Source organism: Cyprinodon tularosa, unplaced genomic scaffold, assembly GCF_016077235.1.
Source record: "Cyprinodon tularosa strain WSP-4 unplaced genomic scaffold, ASM1607723v1 ctg953, whole genome shotgun sequence".
Classification (NCBI taxonomy): Eukaryota; Metazoa; Chordata; class Actinopteri; order Cyprinodontiformes; family Cyprinodontidae; genus Cyprinodon; species Cyprinodon tularosa.
This window is the reverse complement of record NW_024039733.1, coordinates 315,376-334,196: the sequence shown is the minus strand read 5'-3', so window position 1 is coordinate 334,196 and position 18,821 is coordinate 315,376. Positions and strand designations below refer to the sequence as shown.

The window sequence follows — 18,821 nt, the reverse complement described above, 5'->3', positions numbered from 1 at the left end:
TTCAGAGCCAACGTCCTGAAATCAGATTCACTTAGCGACGGGGTCGGATAGCGACGGGTCGGATAGCGACGGGTCGGTTAGCGACGGGGTCGGATAGCGACGGGTCGGATAGCGACGGGTCGGTTAGCGACGGGGTCGGATAGCGACGGGTCGGATAGCGACGGGTCGGATAGCGACGGGTCGGTTAGCGACGGGGTCGGATAGCGACGGGTCGGATAGCGACGGGTCGGTTAGCGACGGGGTCGGATAGCGACGGGTCGGATAGCGACGGGTCGGTTAGCGACGGGGTCGGATAGCGACGGGTCGGATAGCGACGGGTCGGATAGCGACGGGTCGGTTAGCGACGGGGTCGGATAGCGACGGGTCGGATAGCGACGGGTCGGTTAGCGACGGGTCGGATAGCGACGGGGTCGGTTAGCGACGGGGTCGGTTAGCGACGGGGTCGGATAGCGACTGGTCGGATAGCGACGGGTCGGTTAGCGACGGGGTCGGATAGCGACGGGTCGGATAGCGACGGGTCGGATAGCGACGGGTCGGTTAGCGACGGGGTCGGATAGCGACGGGTCGGATAGCGACGGGTCGGATAGCGACGGGTCGGATAGCGACGGGTCGGATAGCGACGGGTCGGATAGCGACGGGTCGGATAGCGACGGGTCGGTTAGCGACGGGTCGGTTAGCGACGGGGTCGGATAGCGACGGGTCGGTTAGCGACGGGTCGGTTAGCGACGGGGTCGGATAGCGACGGGTCGGTTAGCGACGGGGTCGGATAGCGACTGGTCGGATAGCGACGGGTCGGTTAGCGACGGGGTCGGATAGCGACGGGTCGGTTAGCGACGGGTCGGATAGCGACGGTTCGGATAGCGACGGGTCGGTTAGCGACGGGGTCGGATAGCGACGGGTCGGTTAGCGACGGGTCGGATAGCGACGGGTCGGATAGCGACGGGTCGGATAGCGACGGGTCGGATAGCGACGGGTCGGTTAGCGACGGGGTCGGATAGCGACGGGTCGGATAGCGACGGGTCGGATAGCGACGGGTCGGTTAGCGACGGGGTCGGATAGCGACGGGTCGGTTAGCGACGGGTCGGATAGCGACGGGTCGGTTAGCGAGGGGTCGGATAGCGACGGGTCGGTTAGCGACGGGGTCGGATAGCGACGGGTCGGTTAGCGACGGGGTCGGATAGCGACGGGTCGGTTAGCGACGGGTCGGTTAGCGACGGGGTCGGATAGCGACGGGTCGGTTAGCGACGGGGTCGGATAGCGACGGGTCGGTTAGCGACGGGTCGGTTAGCGACGGGGTCGGTTAGCGACGGGGTCGGATAGCGACGGGGTCGGTTAGCGACGGGGTCGGTTAGCGACGGGTCGGTTAGCGACGGGTCGGTTAGCGACGGGTCGGTTAGCGACGGGGTCGGATAGCGACGGGTCGGTTAGCGACGGGTCGGTTAGCGACGGGTCGGTTAGCGACGGGTCGGTTAGCGACGGGGTCGGATAGCGATGGGTCGGTTAGCGACGGGTCGGATAGCGACGGGTCGGTTAGCGACGGGTCGGTTAGCGACGGGGTCGGATAGCGACGGGTCGGTTAGCGACGGGTCGGTTAGCGACGGGTCGGTTAGCGACGGGTCGGTTAGCGACGGGTCGGTTAGCGAGGGGTCGGATAGCGACGGGTCGGTTAGCGACGGGTCGGTTAGCGACGGGTCGGTTAGCGACGGGGTCGGATAGCGACGGGTCGGTTAGCGACCCGCTTCACGTCTCGTCCTTTGGGCTTCTACAGTTCATGTGCTGCTACAGTAGTTCCTGCTGTCTTCAACACTGCTGCTCCTAGAGCTGCTTCCCCTAGAGCCGCTGCTCTCAGTCCATAAAAGGACGGACGGGTGGGTGGGTGGGGGCCGGGGGGCTTCTTCATATGGCACTAATCAAAGCTTCTCTCTGCAGGAACAACACTGAGTTCAGGGCTGCTGTCCCAGCAGGTGTCCTGTTGTCCCAGCAGGACAGTCCTGTTGTCCTCAGACAGAAATGAATTAAACTGATTCAAACCTTCAGAAAATAAGACAGAAAATAAGATCTTTAATAAATCTGAACATGGAGGATAAAGGAACAAACGGCTCAGTCTCAGCAGAACCACCATCGCCCGACATCAATACTTCAACTTCGATTTCCTGTCAGCCGCCAACATCTGCGGCTCCTCGGTCCGCCGCAGGAGACGCTGGTAAACATCATGATCAGGACCCTCCTTTAACGTCCACCATAGTGATAGATGGCGGTGGGAGGGGGCGTCCTCTCACAGGCGTTTGTGGGCGAAGATGGAGCCGGCTATGAGGGCGGTCGCCACGCTCATCCCCAGCAGCAGCCAGTTCTTCAGGCTCTCCTGAGACCTTCTGCTCTCAGCCGCTGCGTCGCCTCCGAAGATTTCAGCAAAGCGTTCCTGGAGGATGAAAACAAACACGTTTAAAAACACTGAAAATAAACGTGCTTCGCCACACCTGAGCCAACCTTAGGATGGCGGCGGGCGGCGCATCCGTTCTCCAGGTCTCAGAGGGATGGATGCTGGCAGACGGTGCGACTGTCACAGCAGATCAGTCAGAAGAAGCAGCTGCTGCCCCGACGGCGGCGTGAGCTCGCTAATGAACAGAACGCCGCTGACATTCAGCAAACACGCTGAGGAGGACGATCAGCCGCCGCGTGACATCACCGCACGCAGCGCGTCCGCAGCTGCATGTCGCCTCCTCTTATTAATGCTCTCTACATAATAATAAATTATGACTTTTTCATTTATTGGGGGAATAATAGTGAACACAGTCGGGGGGGGGGGGCGAGAATAACTAAATTTACAGTCATGTTTATCACTGTTTTTATACATTTTTACTTTTTTTCAAGGCTGCACTTAAAAAAAATTAAATTGTCCAGATTGTTCTAGATGAAAGTTCTTTTTGTTTTACATCTGTCTAAACAAAATGACAAATCTAAGAAGTTATTTCTATCTTTAATGCTAATACACATCTTTAAAAAATGTTTGATGACTTTTCTGAGACAATTTTAATGTTTTTTCTCTGACGTCATCATGTGACACGATCAGAGCAGTAAATCTGATTAAATCATCTTTATCTGCATTCTAGATGTTTCTTTCTTTAGATTAGGCGCTATATAGCATAATGTTAGCATGAAAACATCAAACTAAAGCACAGACTGATAAAACAGAAAGGATTTTAAGGCATTTATTTCTCAGGAAATCTATTATTAATCTTTAACCAATTATATTTGAGTATTTTTGGGGAGGGAAAAATGTGATTTAGATCTTTTTACCAAACTAAAAATGGAGGGGAACCTGGATGTATATCTGGATAGAGCTGATGGCGTGGAACGGAGGGCGCTTCCGGGACGGATCGGGTCGGGACACGCTGTTCTTAATTGGGGCAGTTCTCAGACTGAGGCTGATGACGTTTCACGAGTACACGAGCACGTGAGAACGCACAAGTACACATACTGAGAAATGGTGAAAGTGAAGCAGACCATAGATCCATAACACACAGATTGGTCTGTACTGTGGTTTCAATTCAGTGCAGTTTATTTCTATGGCATCATGTCATGATCATCCATGATTGGCTGTTCAGCAAAAACCAGCAGAGAGTCAGAACCTGACTGAAGGTTCTGGACCAGGAGGCCTCCGCTCCATGAAATCACCTCCTCTGTGCAGTAACTGAGGTTACTAAACGGTCTCCATGGAGACGGATAAACGGAGCGGTCCAGATCAGGATCTATTCCCATCTTTCCAGTTGCTCTGATGGTTCTGTTCCAGTGTCAGACCTCCATGTGGGTCAGCAGTCCGTCCAGGTCTTCATGGACCCCCCAGGTGTAGCAGACTCTGGATCAGGACTGGATTTTCTGCGGAGTATCGTACAGCACGCCGTCTGGCCCGCTCCAGAAAGTTTTGCACTAATAGAAGCTGATTCGGACCTTTCTTACGGCTCGGCGCTGCAGCAACCGAAGCTTGGCTCTCCTGGGACGCTTTAAAGGCTGAACGATATTCCATTAGAAGCCATTATGGGATGGATCAGAACTAATATGAGATCAGAGCGCATTGATTAACGCTCTGAATTATTCAGCAGAACCAGTCGGCCCATAATTACCGTAAAGTATGCCGTGATGTCAGCGTCTAGCAGCCAGGTGAGACTCAGACCAGAGATGTTCTGCTGGATCCTTTAAGACAGACTGATGTAACCTCCAGCCAATCGCTGCCCTCCTCCTAATGTCAACGTCTTTAATAAAAACACGGGATCAATAGGGGGGGGGGGGGGGGGTCCACTGCTGAGGGGAGTTCTGAGGAAACCAATCTTCATTATCACCCCACAGGATGAGAGCGTGCTGCTCCGTGATAAGCCTCAGACCCAACAGACGAGGACGTCCATCTGACCGCTTGGCCCTAAATGAGCTTCTGTAGGAGCAGAGGAGGAAGGAGGAGAACAAAGTTCTGATCTCCTGGTTGGTAGAAACACCTCCTCTACTGTTCCTTTCTTCCAGCTAAGGAGACCAAACAGAGTTCTGCTTTTCTCTGCGCCGTCTGACCGCAGCGGGGAGCTGGACCTGAAGGGGACCCTGAGCTCTGGGGTTCTGGACCTGAAGGGGACCCTGAGCTCTGGGGTTCTGGACCTGAAGGGGACCCTGAGCTCTGGGGTTCTGGACCCTAAGGGGACCCTGAGCTCTGGGGTTCTGGTCCTGAAGGGGACCCTGAGCTCTGGGGTTCTGGACCTGAAGGGGACCCTGAGCTCTGGGGTTCTGGACCTGAAGGGGACCCTGAGCTCTGGGGTTCTGGACCCTAAGGGGACCCTGAGCTCTGGGGTTCTGGTCCTGAAGGGGACCCTGAGCTCTGGGGTTCTGGACCTGAAGGGGACCCTGAGCTCTGGGGTTCTGGACCCTAAGGGGACCCTGAGCTCTGGGGTTCTGGACCTGAAGGGGACCCTGAGCTCTGGGGTTCTGGACCCTAAGGGGACCCTGAGCTCTGGGGTTCTGGACCTGAAGGGGACCCTGAGCTCTGGGGTTCTGGACCCTAAGGGGACCCTGAGCTCTGGGGTTCTGGTCCTGAAGGGGACCCTGAGCTCTGGGGTTCTGGACCTGAAGGGGACCCTGAGCTCTGGGGTTCTGGACCCTAAGGGGACCCTGAGCTCTGGGGTTCTGGTCCTGAAGGGGACCCTGAGCTCTGGGGTTCTGGACCCTAAGGGGACCCTGAGCTCTGGGGTTCTGGACCCTAAGGGGACCCTGAGCTCTGGGGTTCTGGACCTGAAGGGGACCCTGAGCTCTGGGGTTCTGGCCCCTAAGGGGACCCTGAGCTCTGGGGTTCTGGACCTGAAGGGGACCCTGAGGTCTGGGGTTCTTGTCCTGAAGGGGACCCTGAGCTCTGGGGTTCTGGTCCTGAAGGGGACCCTGAGCTCTGGGGTTCTCGACCCTAAGGGGACCCTGAGCTCTGGGGTTCTGGACCCTAAGGGGACCCTGAGCTCTGGGGTTCTGGTCCTGAAGGGGACCCTGAGCTCTGGGGTTCTGGTCCTGAAGGGGACCCTGAGCTCTGGGGTTCTGGACCCTAAGGGGACCCTGAGCTCTGGGGTTCTGGTCCTGAAGGGGACCCTGAGGTCTGGGGTTCTGGTCCTGAAGGGGACCCTGAGCTCTGGGGTTCTGGTCCTGAAGGGGACCCTGAGCTCTGGGGTTCTGGACCCTAAGGGGACCCTGAGCTCTGGGGTTCTGGTCCTGAAGGGGACCCTGAGCTCTGGGGTTCTGGACCCTAAGGGGACCCTGAGCTCTGGGGTTCTGGACCTGAAGGGGACCCTGAGCTCTGGGGTTCTGGACCTGAAGGGGACCCTGAGCTCTGGGGTTCTGGACCTGAAGGGGACCCTGAGCTGGTCCTAAAAACCTGCCGGACTACTTTCGGCTTGACCAAAGCTGGACGATAACTCTGCTCACAGGACGCTGCCAGGGGTAAGTCAGTGTGATTGCATGCCACTGGTGATGGGGATGCCATACAGATTCATGTCAAAAATACCGAACTATCCCTTTAACCTAGTTAACCAGCAGCTCCATTCGTTCAGCTTTGAGCTCCATGTAAACCCACAGAACCAGACGCCTGCTGAGCTTTCATTCCCACGGTGATAAGGCCCGGTTCATTCCTCTGAAAACATGTGACTGGTTTTAGGCTCTGCTGAACTTTATCCTTTAATGCTTCTCATTTCTCAGCGCTTACTCAATGAAAATATTTGTTCTGCACAGCAAACCCATGAGCCGCTCAATCGCAGTAATGAGTGTGAGGAATCTGTGCACGGCAGGAAGTGCCCAGAGTAAAGTAAATATTTGGCTGAGCAGAACACTGGTGAGCTGTGGTGACGACACGGGCAGCAGGAGGCTTCCTGTGAAACATGAAGGTTGCTCAATATGTGCTTTCACTGTCACAGAGGGAGAGTTATTAGAAACAGCTGTTTGTACGGATATGAGTCAACAATGCTAAAAATGTGGGCGTAGCACCTGATGTTTGACATGACAGAGACAAGCCCAGACATGTCACCAATCAGAGGCCATTTCTCCTGAAACACTTTCCTAATTACAGAGAAAACACTATCCGTTATCTCTGCTTCCATCCTCCGCAGAAACACAGTGAGCTAGCAGGCTTTAAGATGCTGGAAGTTTTTCCTCTCCACTGTCGCTACAAGCATGCTTAGTGTGAGGGATTGCTGAAGAGTCAATGAGTCGATGCAATCAGCTGGTTTTCCTTAGATAGAAAACTTTGAATCAATCTGACTGGATGATCTAAAGTGCCTTGAGATGATTGTGAACTGGCGCTGTAGAAAAAAACGCGCCATTATCCATGATGGCGACGACCAGCACACTTTGCGAATCAGAGAGTATCGGATTAATGACGTGTTTTTTCTCTGGCCAGAAGTTCGATGGCAAATCCTCCCTCTTCAAGTTGGCGATCCAACGACCAACCCGTCCGTGGAGGATCAGGAATCAGAAAGGTGGAATAACTCTTTTTTTCCACTTTTCCCCGATGTATTCCAGCATCCAGCTGCCATGCACGTGGGCATTGTCAGTTTCACTACAGCTCTGGTGAATTTCAATGGTGAAGTCCTCTGGAAATCTTCAATAATTGTTGTTGATTGCAGATGTGTCTAGTAGTTCCCATTGATTTAGCTTGGAAAGCGGGGAGAATGGCGCTAGGCTTACCGCACCGTGACGTCACTGCTGGAAGATGGCAGGAGGGAGGGGCTACTATATTTGGGCAAAAATGGCCGCTCCCAGACTCAGTGATCGTGAAGAAAATGATATATATTTTAGTACTTATTAAAACTAAATTCATTAAATCAGAGCGAACGTATTAGTTTTAGGTGTAAATAAGGATCCATTGATTATTCCTGCGGACCAGACTTTCCTTTAAATAAGAAGGGTCCACTACTCCAGTGTTTTTCTATCCTGGTCCTCCAGGCACTCTGCCCTGCATGTTCTAGATGTTTCTCAGCTTTCACACACCTGTTATCAATTGAAGCAGATTATCAGGCTTTGCTGAAGCTCAGAAACATCCAAAACATGCAGAGCAGGAAGCCTTCAGGACCAGGGTTGAAAAACACTGGATTAAAACATCCACAACCCATTTGATCCCATATCTGGATCAACAGCAACAGAAACCTGCAGCCCTGATCCCCCTTCATCCCCCGTGATCCTCCGCAGCGCCCCGATCCTCCCTGATCCTCCGCAGCGCCCCGATCCTCCGCAGCGCCCTGATCCGCCCTGATCCTCCACAGCGCCCTGATCCGCCACAGGGCCCTGATCCTCCACAGCGCCCTGATCCTCCACAGCGCCCTGATCCGCCCTGATCCTCCACAGCGCCCTGATCCTCCACAGCGCCCTGATCCTCCACAGCGCCCTGATCCGCCCTGATCCTCCACAGCGCCCTGATCCTCCACAGCGCCCTGATCCTCCACAGGGCCCTGATCCTCCACAGGGCCCTGATCCTCCACAGCGCCCTGATCCGCCCTGATCCTCCACAGCGCCCTGATCCTCCACAGCGCCCTGATCCTCCACAGGGCCCTGATCCGCCCTGATCCTCCACAGCGCCCTGATCCGCCCTGATCCTCCACAGCGCCCTGATCCGCCCTGATCCTCCACAGCGCCCTGATCCTCCACAGCGCCCTGATCCTCCGCAGCGCCCTGATCCGCCCTGATCCTCCACAGGGCCCTGATCCGCCCTGATCCTCCACAGCGCCCTGATCCGCCCTGATCCGCCCTGATCCACCACAGGGCCCTGATCCTCCACAGCGCCCTGATCCTCCACAGCGCCCTGATCCTCCACAGCGCCCTGATCCGCCCTGATCCTCCACAGCGCCCTGATCCTCCACAGCGCCCTGATCCTCCACAGGGCCCTGATCCTCCACAGGGCCCTGATCCTCCACAGCGCCCTGATCCGCCCTGATCCTCCACAGCGCCCTGATCCTCCACAGCGCCCTGATCCTCCACAGCGCCCTCTATCATACACATGTGGTGCTAACGCTGATAAAAAGTCAGATGAAGGTTAGAAAGAGGAAACCACATTAGCGCAGTTTACTACTTCTAGTGCCTTTACTGGATCATGGCGGGCGTAAAGAAGCCGGTGGATGAATCAAACCGCTGTGGTCATCACCTTATCGTGGCCACGGGTCATTTTCATACAGATCACCTGCAGCTGTGAGCTTCTTTGCATCTGCAGACATCATTCAAATTGTGACTTTTTCTGTTATCCGTCTCTCAACTTCAAACCGGCCGTTAGGAAATGAGGTGATTTTAGGATTCCCTCTGAGACTCCGGCTTTATAATCAACCTGATCCCAGCCGGTCGGAGCGCTCCATCTTCTCCTGACAGGTAAACCCTATCTTAGCTTCTCCTTTGGTTCACACGGTCACGCCTCCTCCCTTCCCTTCATCTCTGCCGCGTTCCCAGAGGAATCGGATGCTAGGCAGCGTTTCTTCCTGTTTTATACATCTCTAACTTTCCATTCCTCCGTCGGCTCTGGAGGAACACAAAAGGATGAAGGAAGGATTATCTCATGAAAGGAGAGGGGTGAATGGAAAAAAGGGGATGTATAAAGCTGGTTGCCACGGTGACTGAGAAGCAGCTGATTAGCAAGTGTGATGTGTGAGGATCTGCAGCTGATAAATGGTGCCGTCCAGCATTCGGAGAAAGGAGCGTCTGCAGGATCAGAGCAGCGTCTCTAGATGCTATAAATCTAAACGTCTCTATTTATTTCAAACACTGAAACTTTTACCTTAAAAATCAACAAACCTAAAAGGTAATAAAATCCTAACAAATGATCACTACTGATGGTTGTTCTACCTTGTGCTCGTTAGTTTAACCTCTTCGGGGCATGAAGCATCAGTTAACCCCGTCAGATTGAGACACGCTGCCGTTGACGGTTACAAACATTCCAGGAGCCGACGAAGCACATGACCCCAAACTGCCTGCATGATGCAACGACAGCGGTTGGAGGACGCCAAGCTGGAGTCTGAGGCCGTTGGAGAGGCGAGGCCTCTGTCAGCTGATGCAGACACATCTGACTCAGCAGACTTCTAAACTCATTCATGTTTGAAGAACAATGACTCGACAAAAATAAACGGGATCAACCGGTTCCGTTCTGGAGGGGCAACGGAATGAGCCCACAGAACCGGATGGAAAAACCCTGCAGGCCGTGCTCCGCTGTAGGAAACGCAGACAGATCCATCACATGATGCTCTGATGGAGCTTAATGTGGGCCGGCTGCGAGGGGAGGGGGGCATTAAAATGATCTATGAAGTGTTTAAGTTGGTCTAAAGTGGAGTGGCACCTGAAGTCGTTCTCCTTCCTGTCAAAGGCAGAGAGTTCATTATCCTGCAGTGACCTGCAGAGTGGAGATCAGCAGATGATCACTTCCTCCAATTACAACACTGCTGTCACCATGCCAACCAAGCATGGCTGCAGCCCGCATCATCATCACTTCACGTGCTTCTGGTTATTGAGCAATGTGTTCCTGTCCCCCCACCCACCCCACTGGAGAAAGCTGTTTACATCAGGGCAGACTGAGGAGACGCCGAGTTCCTGCTGGTGACATCACACGGAGCAGAGCAGCCGGCGACGCCGCCTCCTCTGAGTTACACTGACAAGCAGCCCGTGACGGGATTAAAGGATCGGCGATGAATAGACCTCCTGACAGCGCCGTGACGGGACGGGGAAGTGATAATCGACACGTTCAGGTCCACAGATACACGATCTGACACGCATCATCCAGGACGATGGTCACCGTCCATCCCGTCAATTCAATCGACTGAGACGCTTTCAAAGCTCCATTTATTCTCCTGGACCGCCTTAATCAGCCAGCAGGAACAACTGATCAATTACAGGCTCTGACCAGCAGATGGCGCTTCTCTTTAGATCTTAATGTCTGCAAATCATGACAGAATATTTTAGTACAAAGATTGATGCTTAAAAAGAAATTGTAGGGGACAATCCAAGGGCCCATCATGGATTAGCCAAGGGCCCATCATGGACAATCCAAGGGCCCCATCAGGGACAATCCAAGGGCCCATCATGGACAATCCAAGGGCCCCATCAGGGACAATCTGAGGGCCCATCATGGACAATCAAGGGCCCATCATGGACAATCCGAGGGCCCCTCAGGGAATCAATCCGAGGCCTCAGTGGAGATCAGAGGATGGATCACTCCTCCATTACAACACTGCTGTCACCATGCCAACCAAGCAGGCTGCAGCCCATATCATCACTTCACGTGCTTCGGTTATTGAGCAATGTGTTCCTTCCCCATCCCACCCCACGGAGACAAGCTGTTTACATCAGGGCCAATCTGAGGAACGCCGAGTTCGCTGTGACATCAGCACGGACAGACATCCGGCGGCCCGCCTCCTCTGAGTAAGACAAGCCCCTGACGGGATTAAGGATCGCGCATGAGGACATCCTGACAGGGCCGGACGGATCGGGAATGAAATCGACACGTCAGGGTCCACAATACACGATCTGCACGCATCATGCCAGTGACGATGGTCCCGTCCATCCGTCAATTCAATCGACTGAGACGCTCAAAGCTCCATTATTCTCCTGGACCGCCATAATCAGCCAGCAGGACAACTGATCAATTCAGGCCTCTGACCAGCAGATGGCCCCTTCTCTTTAATCTTAATGCCCTGCAATCATGGACAAATTTATACAAAGATTGTGCTTCAAAAGAATGAGGGACAATCCAAGGGCCCATCATGGATTAGCCAAGGGCCCATCATGGACAATCCAAGGGCCCCATCAGGGACAATCCAAGGGCCCATCATGGACAATCCAAGGGCCCCATCAGGGACAATCCGAGGGCCCATCATGGACAATCCAAGGGCCCATCATGGACAATCCGAGGGGCCCATCAGGGACAATCCGAGGGCCCATCAGGGACAATCCGAGGGGCCCATCAGGGACAATCCAAGGGCCCATCATGGACAATCCGAGGGGCCCATCAGGGACAATCCGAGGGCCCATCATGGACAATCCGAGGGGCCCATCAGGGACAATCCAAGGGCCCATCATGGACAATCCGAGGGGCCCATCAGGGACAATCCAAGGGCCCATCATGGACAATCCGAGGGGCCCATCAGGGACAATCCAAGGGCCCATCATGGACAATCCGAGGGGCCCATCAGGGACAATCCAAGGGCCCATCATGGACAATCCAAGGGCCCCATCAGGGACAATCCGAGGGCCCATCAGGGACAATCCGATGGCCCATCAGGGACAATCCAAGGGCCCATCATGGACAATCCGAGGGCCCATCATGGACAATCCAAGGGGCCCATTAGGGACAATCCAAGGGCCCATCATGGACAATCCGAAGGGGCCCATCAGGGACAATCCGAGGGCCCATCATGGACAATCCGAGGGCCCCATCAGGGACAATCCAAGGGCCCCATCAGGGACAATCCGAGGGCCCATCATGGACAATCCGAGGGGCCCATCAGGGACAATCCAAGGGCCCATCAGGGACAATCCAAGGGCCCATCATGGACAATCCGAGGGGCCCATCAGGGACAATCCGAGGGCCCATCATGGACAATCCGAGGGGCCCATCAGGGACAATCCGAGGGGCCCATCAGGGACAATCCAAGGGCCCATCATGGACAATCCGAGGGGCCCATCAGGGACAATCCGAGGGCCCATCATGGACAATCCGAGGGCCCATCATGGACAATCCGAGGGCCCATCAGGGACAATCCGAGGGCCCATCAGGGACAATCCGAGGGCCCATCATGGACAATCCGAGGGCCCATCAGGGACAATCCGAGGGCCCATCATGGACAATCCGATGGCCCATCAGGGACAATCCGAGGGCCCATCACGGACAATCCGAGGGCCCATCACGGACAATCCGAGGGCCCATCACGGACAATCCGAGGGCCCATCACGGACAATCCGAGGGCCCATCACGGACAATCCGAGGGCCCATCACGGACAATCCGAGGGCCCATCATGGACAATCCGAGGGCCCATCATGGACAATCCGATGGCCCATCATTGACAATCCGAGGGCCCATCCTGGACAATCCGATGGCCCATCAGGGACAATCCGAGGGCCCATCATGGACAATCCGAGGGCCCATCATGGACAATCCGAGGGCCCTCATGGACAATCCGATGGCCCATCATGGACGATCCAAGGGCCCATCATGGACAATCCGAGGGCCCATCATGGACAATCCGATGGCCCATCATGGACAATCCGAGGGCCCATCCTGGACAATCCGATGGCCCATCAGGGACAATCCAAGGGGCCCATCATGGACAATCCGAGGGCCCATCCTGGACAATCCGATGGCCCATCAGGGACAATCCGAGGGCCCATCATGGACAATCCGAGGGCCCATCCTGGACAATCCGATGGCCCATCAGGGACAATCCGAGGGCCCATCATGGACAATCCAAGGCCCCATCATGGACCAGCTAGGGGCCCATTATGGACCAGCTAGGGGCCCATCGTGGACCAGCTAGGGGCCCATCATGGACCAGCTAGGGGCCCATCACGGACAATCCGATGGCCCATCAGGGACAATCCGATGGCCCATCAGGGACAATCCGATGGCCCATCATGGACAATCCGAGGGCCCTCATGGACAATCCGATGGCCCATCATGGACGATCCGAGGGCCCATCATGGACAATCCGAGGGCCCATCATGGACAATCCGATGGCCCATCATGGACAATCCGAGGGCCCATCCTGGACAATCCGATGGCCCATCATGGACGATCCGAGGGCCCATCATGGACAATCCGAGGGCCCATCATGGACAATCCGAGGGCCCATCAGGGACAATCCGAGGGCCCATCATGGACAATCCGATGGCCCATCAGGGACAATCCGATGGCCCATCAGGGACAATCCGATGGCCCATCAGGGACAATCCGAGGGCCCATCATGGACAATCCGAGGGCCCATCCTGGACAATCCGATGGCCCATCAGGGACAATCCGAGGGCCCATCATGGACAATCCAAGGCCCCATCATGGACCAGCTAGGGGCCCATTATGGACCAGCTAGGGGCCCATCGTGGACCAGCTAGGGGCCCATCGTGGACCAGCTAGGGGCCCATCATGGACAGTGGGAACATTTTAAACAGCTACTACTGTAAATGTGATGCTGGTGTGTAATCAGCTTCAGATCATTAGGGAGGCAGAAACAGTGAAGTTCTTCTTTATCCCAGTCAGGCTGCGGCATCATGACCCCCCCTCCCCCCCGAGGTTGCTAACTTCTCCGAAGCCAAAGAAGTAAAGGTCTGTTCCTGCATTTTATCAATGTCCTCATCATTTCCACGAGTTCCTGTCTTCCTGCTCCTCCTCCTGCCCCTCCATGCCGTTTGCATCTTTATCACCGAGGCCTCTGAGAGGGAGGAGGATGCCTGACGCTAAAGGTCCTAACAACCGGCGCAGGAAACGGTTATTAATGTGAGGAAGGAAACACTGCTCTGAGGTATGCTGCTAAAGATTCCTCCAGGTCAGAGTCAGTCCAAAAAACGTTAAAATCACTCTACTGGAATTTGTTTCCAAGTCGACGTTTCTCTTCCAGCCAGGAAGCTTTTGCAATTCAAAATATCAGCAATTCAACGCTATTTCTGACATTTTGAATTTGAAAAAGCTTTTGAACTTTTTTGGATCTGCTCTTTTAGTTCAGGGCTTTTTAATGGGGAGGCAGAAGAACTGGGGCAGTAAAGTCCTGGAGAGACAATAGAGCAGAACTACTTTATCAAAATGATCACAGAGCCAAATCCCCCAACTATTGTGAGGAGATATGAAAAATGCATGTTAGATTCTGTCATCCCTGAAGAACAGCGCATCCCTTCCACTCACTCTGGAAAAAATGAGCATTGTTACAGAGCTGCTCTCTGTGCCTCCTCCTGATGTGAGCCGGGCGACGAAAGCTGACAGGCGGCAGCGATCCTCAACGAGAACCAGAAAACAAACAAATGCTGGATTTGATTCTTTTATCAGTTTTAGCCATGTTCAGCACTCTGCAAATTTATAAGATAAAATACCACAGATTGAAACTTTAATTTCTGTCTGTTTTAGGGTACAATAATCTTAAAAAGATCAATAAGATCATTAAAAAAAGTAGTGATTCAACAAATAAATTCATTCTTAAAGTCGTAGGGAAATCAAATTTAAAGTCAAATCATTCTGGTTTAAACATCTATATAAATGTTCTCTTTATCAGATGATATTAACCCAATAACCCAATAGTTCGAAAATTTCCATAAATAAAAAAAAATCCTGTCCTAAAATCTATGTTTTTTTTCCTGTTATTTTCTGCAGGCCAGTTAGTTCTACGTCAGCCTGAACACCTAAATTTGGCCAATCATATATCGGTCATCTGTCAATCACATTTTTTCTTGATTCATGTGTCGCAGCTAATATACGCAACGGTTGAAACCAGAATCCTTTCCTTTCCCATTGAGTTGCGTCCCAGTGTTCACGGGGATGGACGTCTGTGTCTTCGGCAGGCGTAGAGCTAACAGAACTGGCAGCGTTGTGAGGCGAGGGCTCAAACATGTATGGCTGGATGCATGTTTTCTAAACTAAAACCAGGCTTTGTTGGGCTGCTGGATAAAACCTGGAACTAAACGCTATTTCTGACATTTTGGATTGAAAAATCTTCCTGGATGGAAGAGAAACGTCTTCAAACTTGGAAACAAAGTCCAGAGGATTATTTTGAACTATTTGGAACAAACATGGAGAAGCAGCATCTATGCTCCACTGATCTGGAACAAACTCCCAGAAGACTGGAAAAGAGTCTGAGTTCTTTGAAGTCACAGTTAGTTTAGTTTAGAGCTGCCTTTGACTGTTGAACTGTTAACTGAGAAATTATTAGTTTAAACTGTGATCCAACTGTCTGTCTGGTTTTACTACCTGCTTTTATCATCTTTTGTTCTGCTTGTATTTGTCTCTAATTGTTATCTAATCCTTGTAATTGTCTTTGTACTGCTGCCCATCTGATCCAGTTAATTCTCCTGCTCCCAGTCTGGCTGATGTCACCAGAACAGACTAAAGCAGAGCATCTGACCGTCCCTGTAGCTCCAGCTGGCTTCAGCTTTTAGGCAGAACCTGCAGTCGCCGTCTAATCAGCTGAATGAAAGCTCCTCCTGGTTCCCAGGTCCAGATTAAACCGGATCTTTGCAGCATTTGCTCCTAAATTGGACCTTCTGGGTTTGTTTTGTGGTTCTATTACATGCTGTGCTTTTTAAATAATCTGGCTGCAGATCTAAGCACGGTGCTGGCGTAGGAATGGTGTCGGGACCTGGAGGAACTGGTTTTCAGCTTCATGGACTCTTTCCAGGTAGAAGAAAGCTTCTTAAACATGAGGAAATTAAATGATTAAACCCCCCCACAGTGGAAACGCGTGTGACCGCTCATGCCAGGAAAGCACGTGCCAGAGACGATCCTTTCTCTAGTTTTTGGACCTTGAAGGCGACGGCCTGGGCATGTTTGTGTGTGCGCTTGTTGAGCCGGAGGTGAGACCATGAATTAAAGAGGAGATTAATGAGTCAGGACAGGCAGGCTCAGACTCCAATCTGTTCCCTGCTGCACTCTGGGGGCCGTTTCTCTACTGAACCCCATTCTGTCAGAAAACACGCACACGTATGATACGTGTAGAGCCATGAGACACAGCAGGATCACCGAGGACTCTGGACTGTGTGTTTTAGAGATGGCAGGGGGAAGAAGAGTCCAGGATAGCAGGTCCCCAGAACCAGCAGCCTGCCCCCTGTAGGCCCGCCCTGACACATGACCCACAGACCTGCCATCTGTCTGCATGAGCTGAAGGAGGAAAAACAGGCATGATGATTGAGGCGAACAAAGAGGAGGGGGGGGGGCTGTTGCATACTATGGAGGGAGATCCCACAACGTCTGTCAGAAAGGTTTCCTCCAAGCAGACAAAGTTGGACAACTTGAAAGAAGCTTTTGATCAGAAACAGAAGATGAATATCTCCTGCTTTCCATCCTCCTCATTGATGACTATAAAAGCAGAGGCTCTGATCGGCTTCTAAACATTATCATGAAAGACTCAGACTGCTTCATCATCTCAGCTCTCAACTTTAATAGAAACCAGCAGATCTACTAATCTCATGATATGCTTCATTCTCTCATCACAGAGACGAAGGCAGAGCTCATGGAGAGGAGGATGGATGGATGGATGGATGGATGGATGGATGGACGATGGATGGATGGATGGACGATGGATGGATGGATGGATGGATGGACGATGGATGGATGGACGATGGATGGATGGAGGATGGATGGATGGACGATGGATGGATGGACGATGGATGGATGGATGGACGATGGATGGATGGACGATGGATGGATGGATGGACGATGGATGGATGGATGGATGGATGGACGATGGATGGATGGATGGATGGATGGATGGACGATGGATGGATGGATGGACGATGGATGGATGGATGGATGGATGGATGGATGGATGGATGGATGGATGGATGGACGATGGATGGATGGATGGACGATGGATGGATGGATGGATGGATGGATGGATGGATGGACGATGGATGGATGGATGGATGGATGGATGGATGGATGGATGGATGGACGATGGATGGATGGATGGACGATGGATGGATGGATGGATGGATGGATGGATGGACGATGGATGGATGGATGGATGGATGGATGGACGATGGATGGATGGACGATGGATGGATGGATGGACGATGGATGGATGGACGATGGATGGATGGATGGACGATGGATGGATGGATGGATGGATGGACGATGGATGGATGGACGATGGATGGATGGATGGATGGATGGATGGACGATGGATGGATGGACGATGGATGGATGGATGGACGATGGATGGATGGACGATGGATGGATGGATGGACGATGGATGGATGGATGGATGGATGGACGATGGATGGATGGATGGATGGATGGATGGATGGACGATGGATGGATGGATGGACGATGGATGGATGGATGGATGGATGGATGGATGGACGATGGATGGATGGACGATGGATGGATGGATGGATGGATGGATGGATGGATGGATGGACGATGGATGGATGGATGGATGGATGGACGATGGATGGATGGATGGATGGATGGACGATGGATGGATGGATGGATGGATGGATGGACGATGGATGGATGGATGGATGGACGATGGATGGATGGATGGATGGATGGATGGATGGATGGACGATGGATGGATGGATGGATGGATGGACGATGGATGGATGGATGGATGGATGGATGGACGATGGATGGATGGATGGATGGATGGATGGACGATGGATGGATGGATGGATGGATGGATGGACGGATGGATGATGGATGGATGATGGATGGATGGATGGATGGATGGTGACGATGGATGGATGGATGGATGGATGGTGGATGGGGATGGATGGATGGGATGGGATGGATGGATGGATGGTGATGGGAAAACGATGGGATGGATGGAGGCGGATGGGATGGATGATGGGGTGATGGATGGACGTGGATGATGGATGGATGGAGATTGGATGGAGGTGATGATTGATGGTTGGAGGATGGATGGATGGTATGGGATGGATGGGAGATGGAGATGGATGGATGGGTGGGTTGAGGATGGATGGATGGAGTAGTGGATGGATGGATGAGTGGATGGATGGATGGATGGATGATGTGGATGGATGGTATGTGAGGCATGGATGGGAGGATGGATGGATGGATATGTATGGACGAGGGATGGTGGGTGGGTGGATGATGGGGATGGGTATGTTGATGGAGATGGATGATGTGGTTGGATGGAGGGATGATGGATGATGATGGATGGATGATGGATGGACGATGGATGGATGATGGATGGATGGATGGATGGACGGATGGATGGATGGATGGATGATGGATGGATGATGGATGGATGGATGGACTTCCTGTCCTGGTGACCTGATTTCCCCACTAAGCTCTGAAAGTAGAGCAGCAGGTCGCCATCAGAGCGCAGCCTCCTCAGCTCACTGCAGACATCCAGGAAAACAGCAGAACCAAAGCTGCCAAACCCACTGACCCACATCCTGCTGCTTTCAGTCGCTGAGTCACTGGCTGCATCTCTCAATCCTCATCCTCCCTCATCCCTCCCTCATCCCTCCATCCTCCCTCATCCCTCCATCCTCATCCTCCCTCATCCCTCCATCCTCCCTCATCCCTCCATCCTCATCTCTCCATCCTCCCTCATCCCTCCATCCTCATCCTCCCTCATCCCTCCATCCTCCCTCATCTCTCCATCCTCCCTCATCCCTC

The 18,821-nt window shown here is 53.2% G+C and overlaps 1 protein-coding gene across 1 annotated transcript in view; it reads right to left on the bottom strand.

Annotated features, from left to right (window-relative positions):
• Positions 1-2,032: 2,032 nt before the first annotated feature.
• Positions 2,033-18,821, bottom strand: part of bcl2l1 (BCL2 like 1) — a 29,716-nt gene continuing 12,927 nt past the window's right edge. Inside the window, exon 3 of the mRNA XM_038275337.1 lies at positions 2,033-2,419. Coding sequence (XP_038131265.1) covers positions 2,276-2,419 — 144 coding nt within the window. The 3' untranslated portion in view covers positions 2,033-2,275. The remainder of the gene's footprint in view (positions 2,420-18,821) is intronic.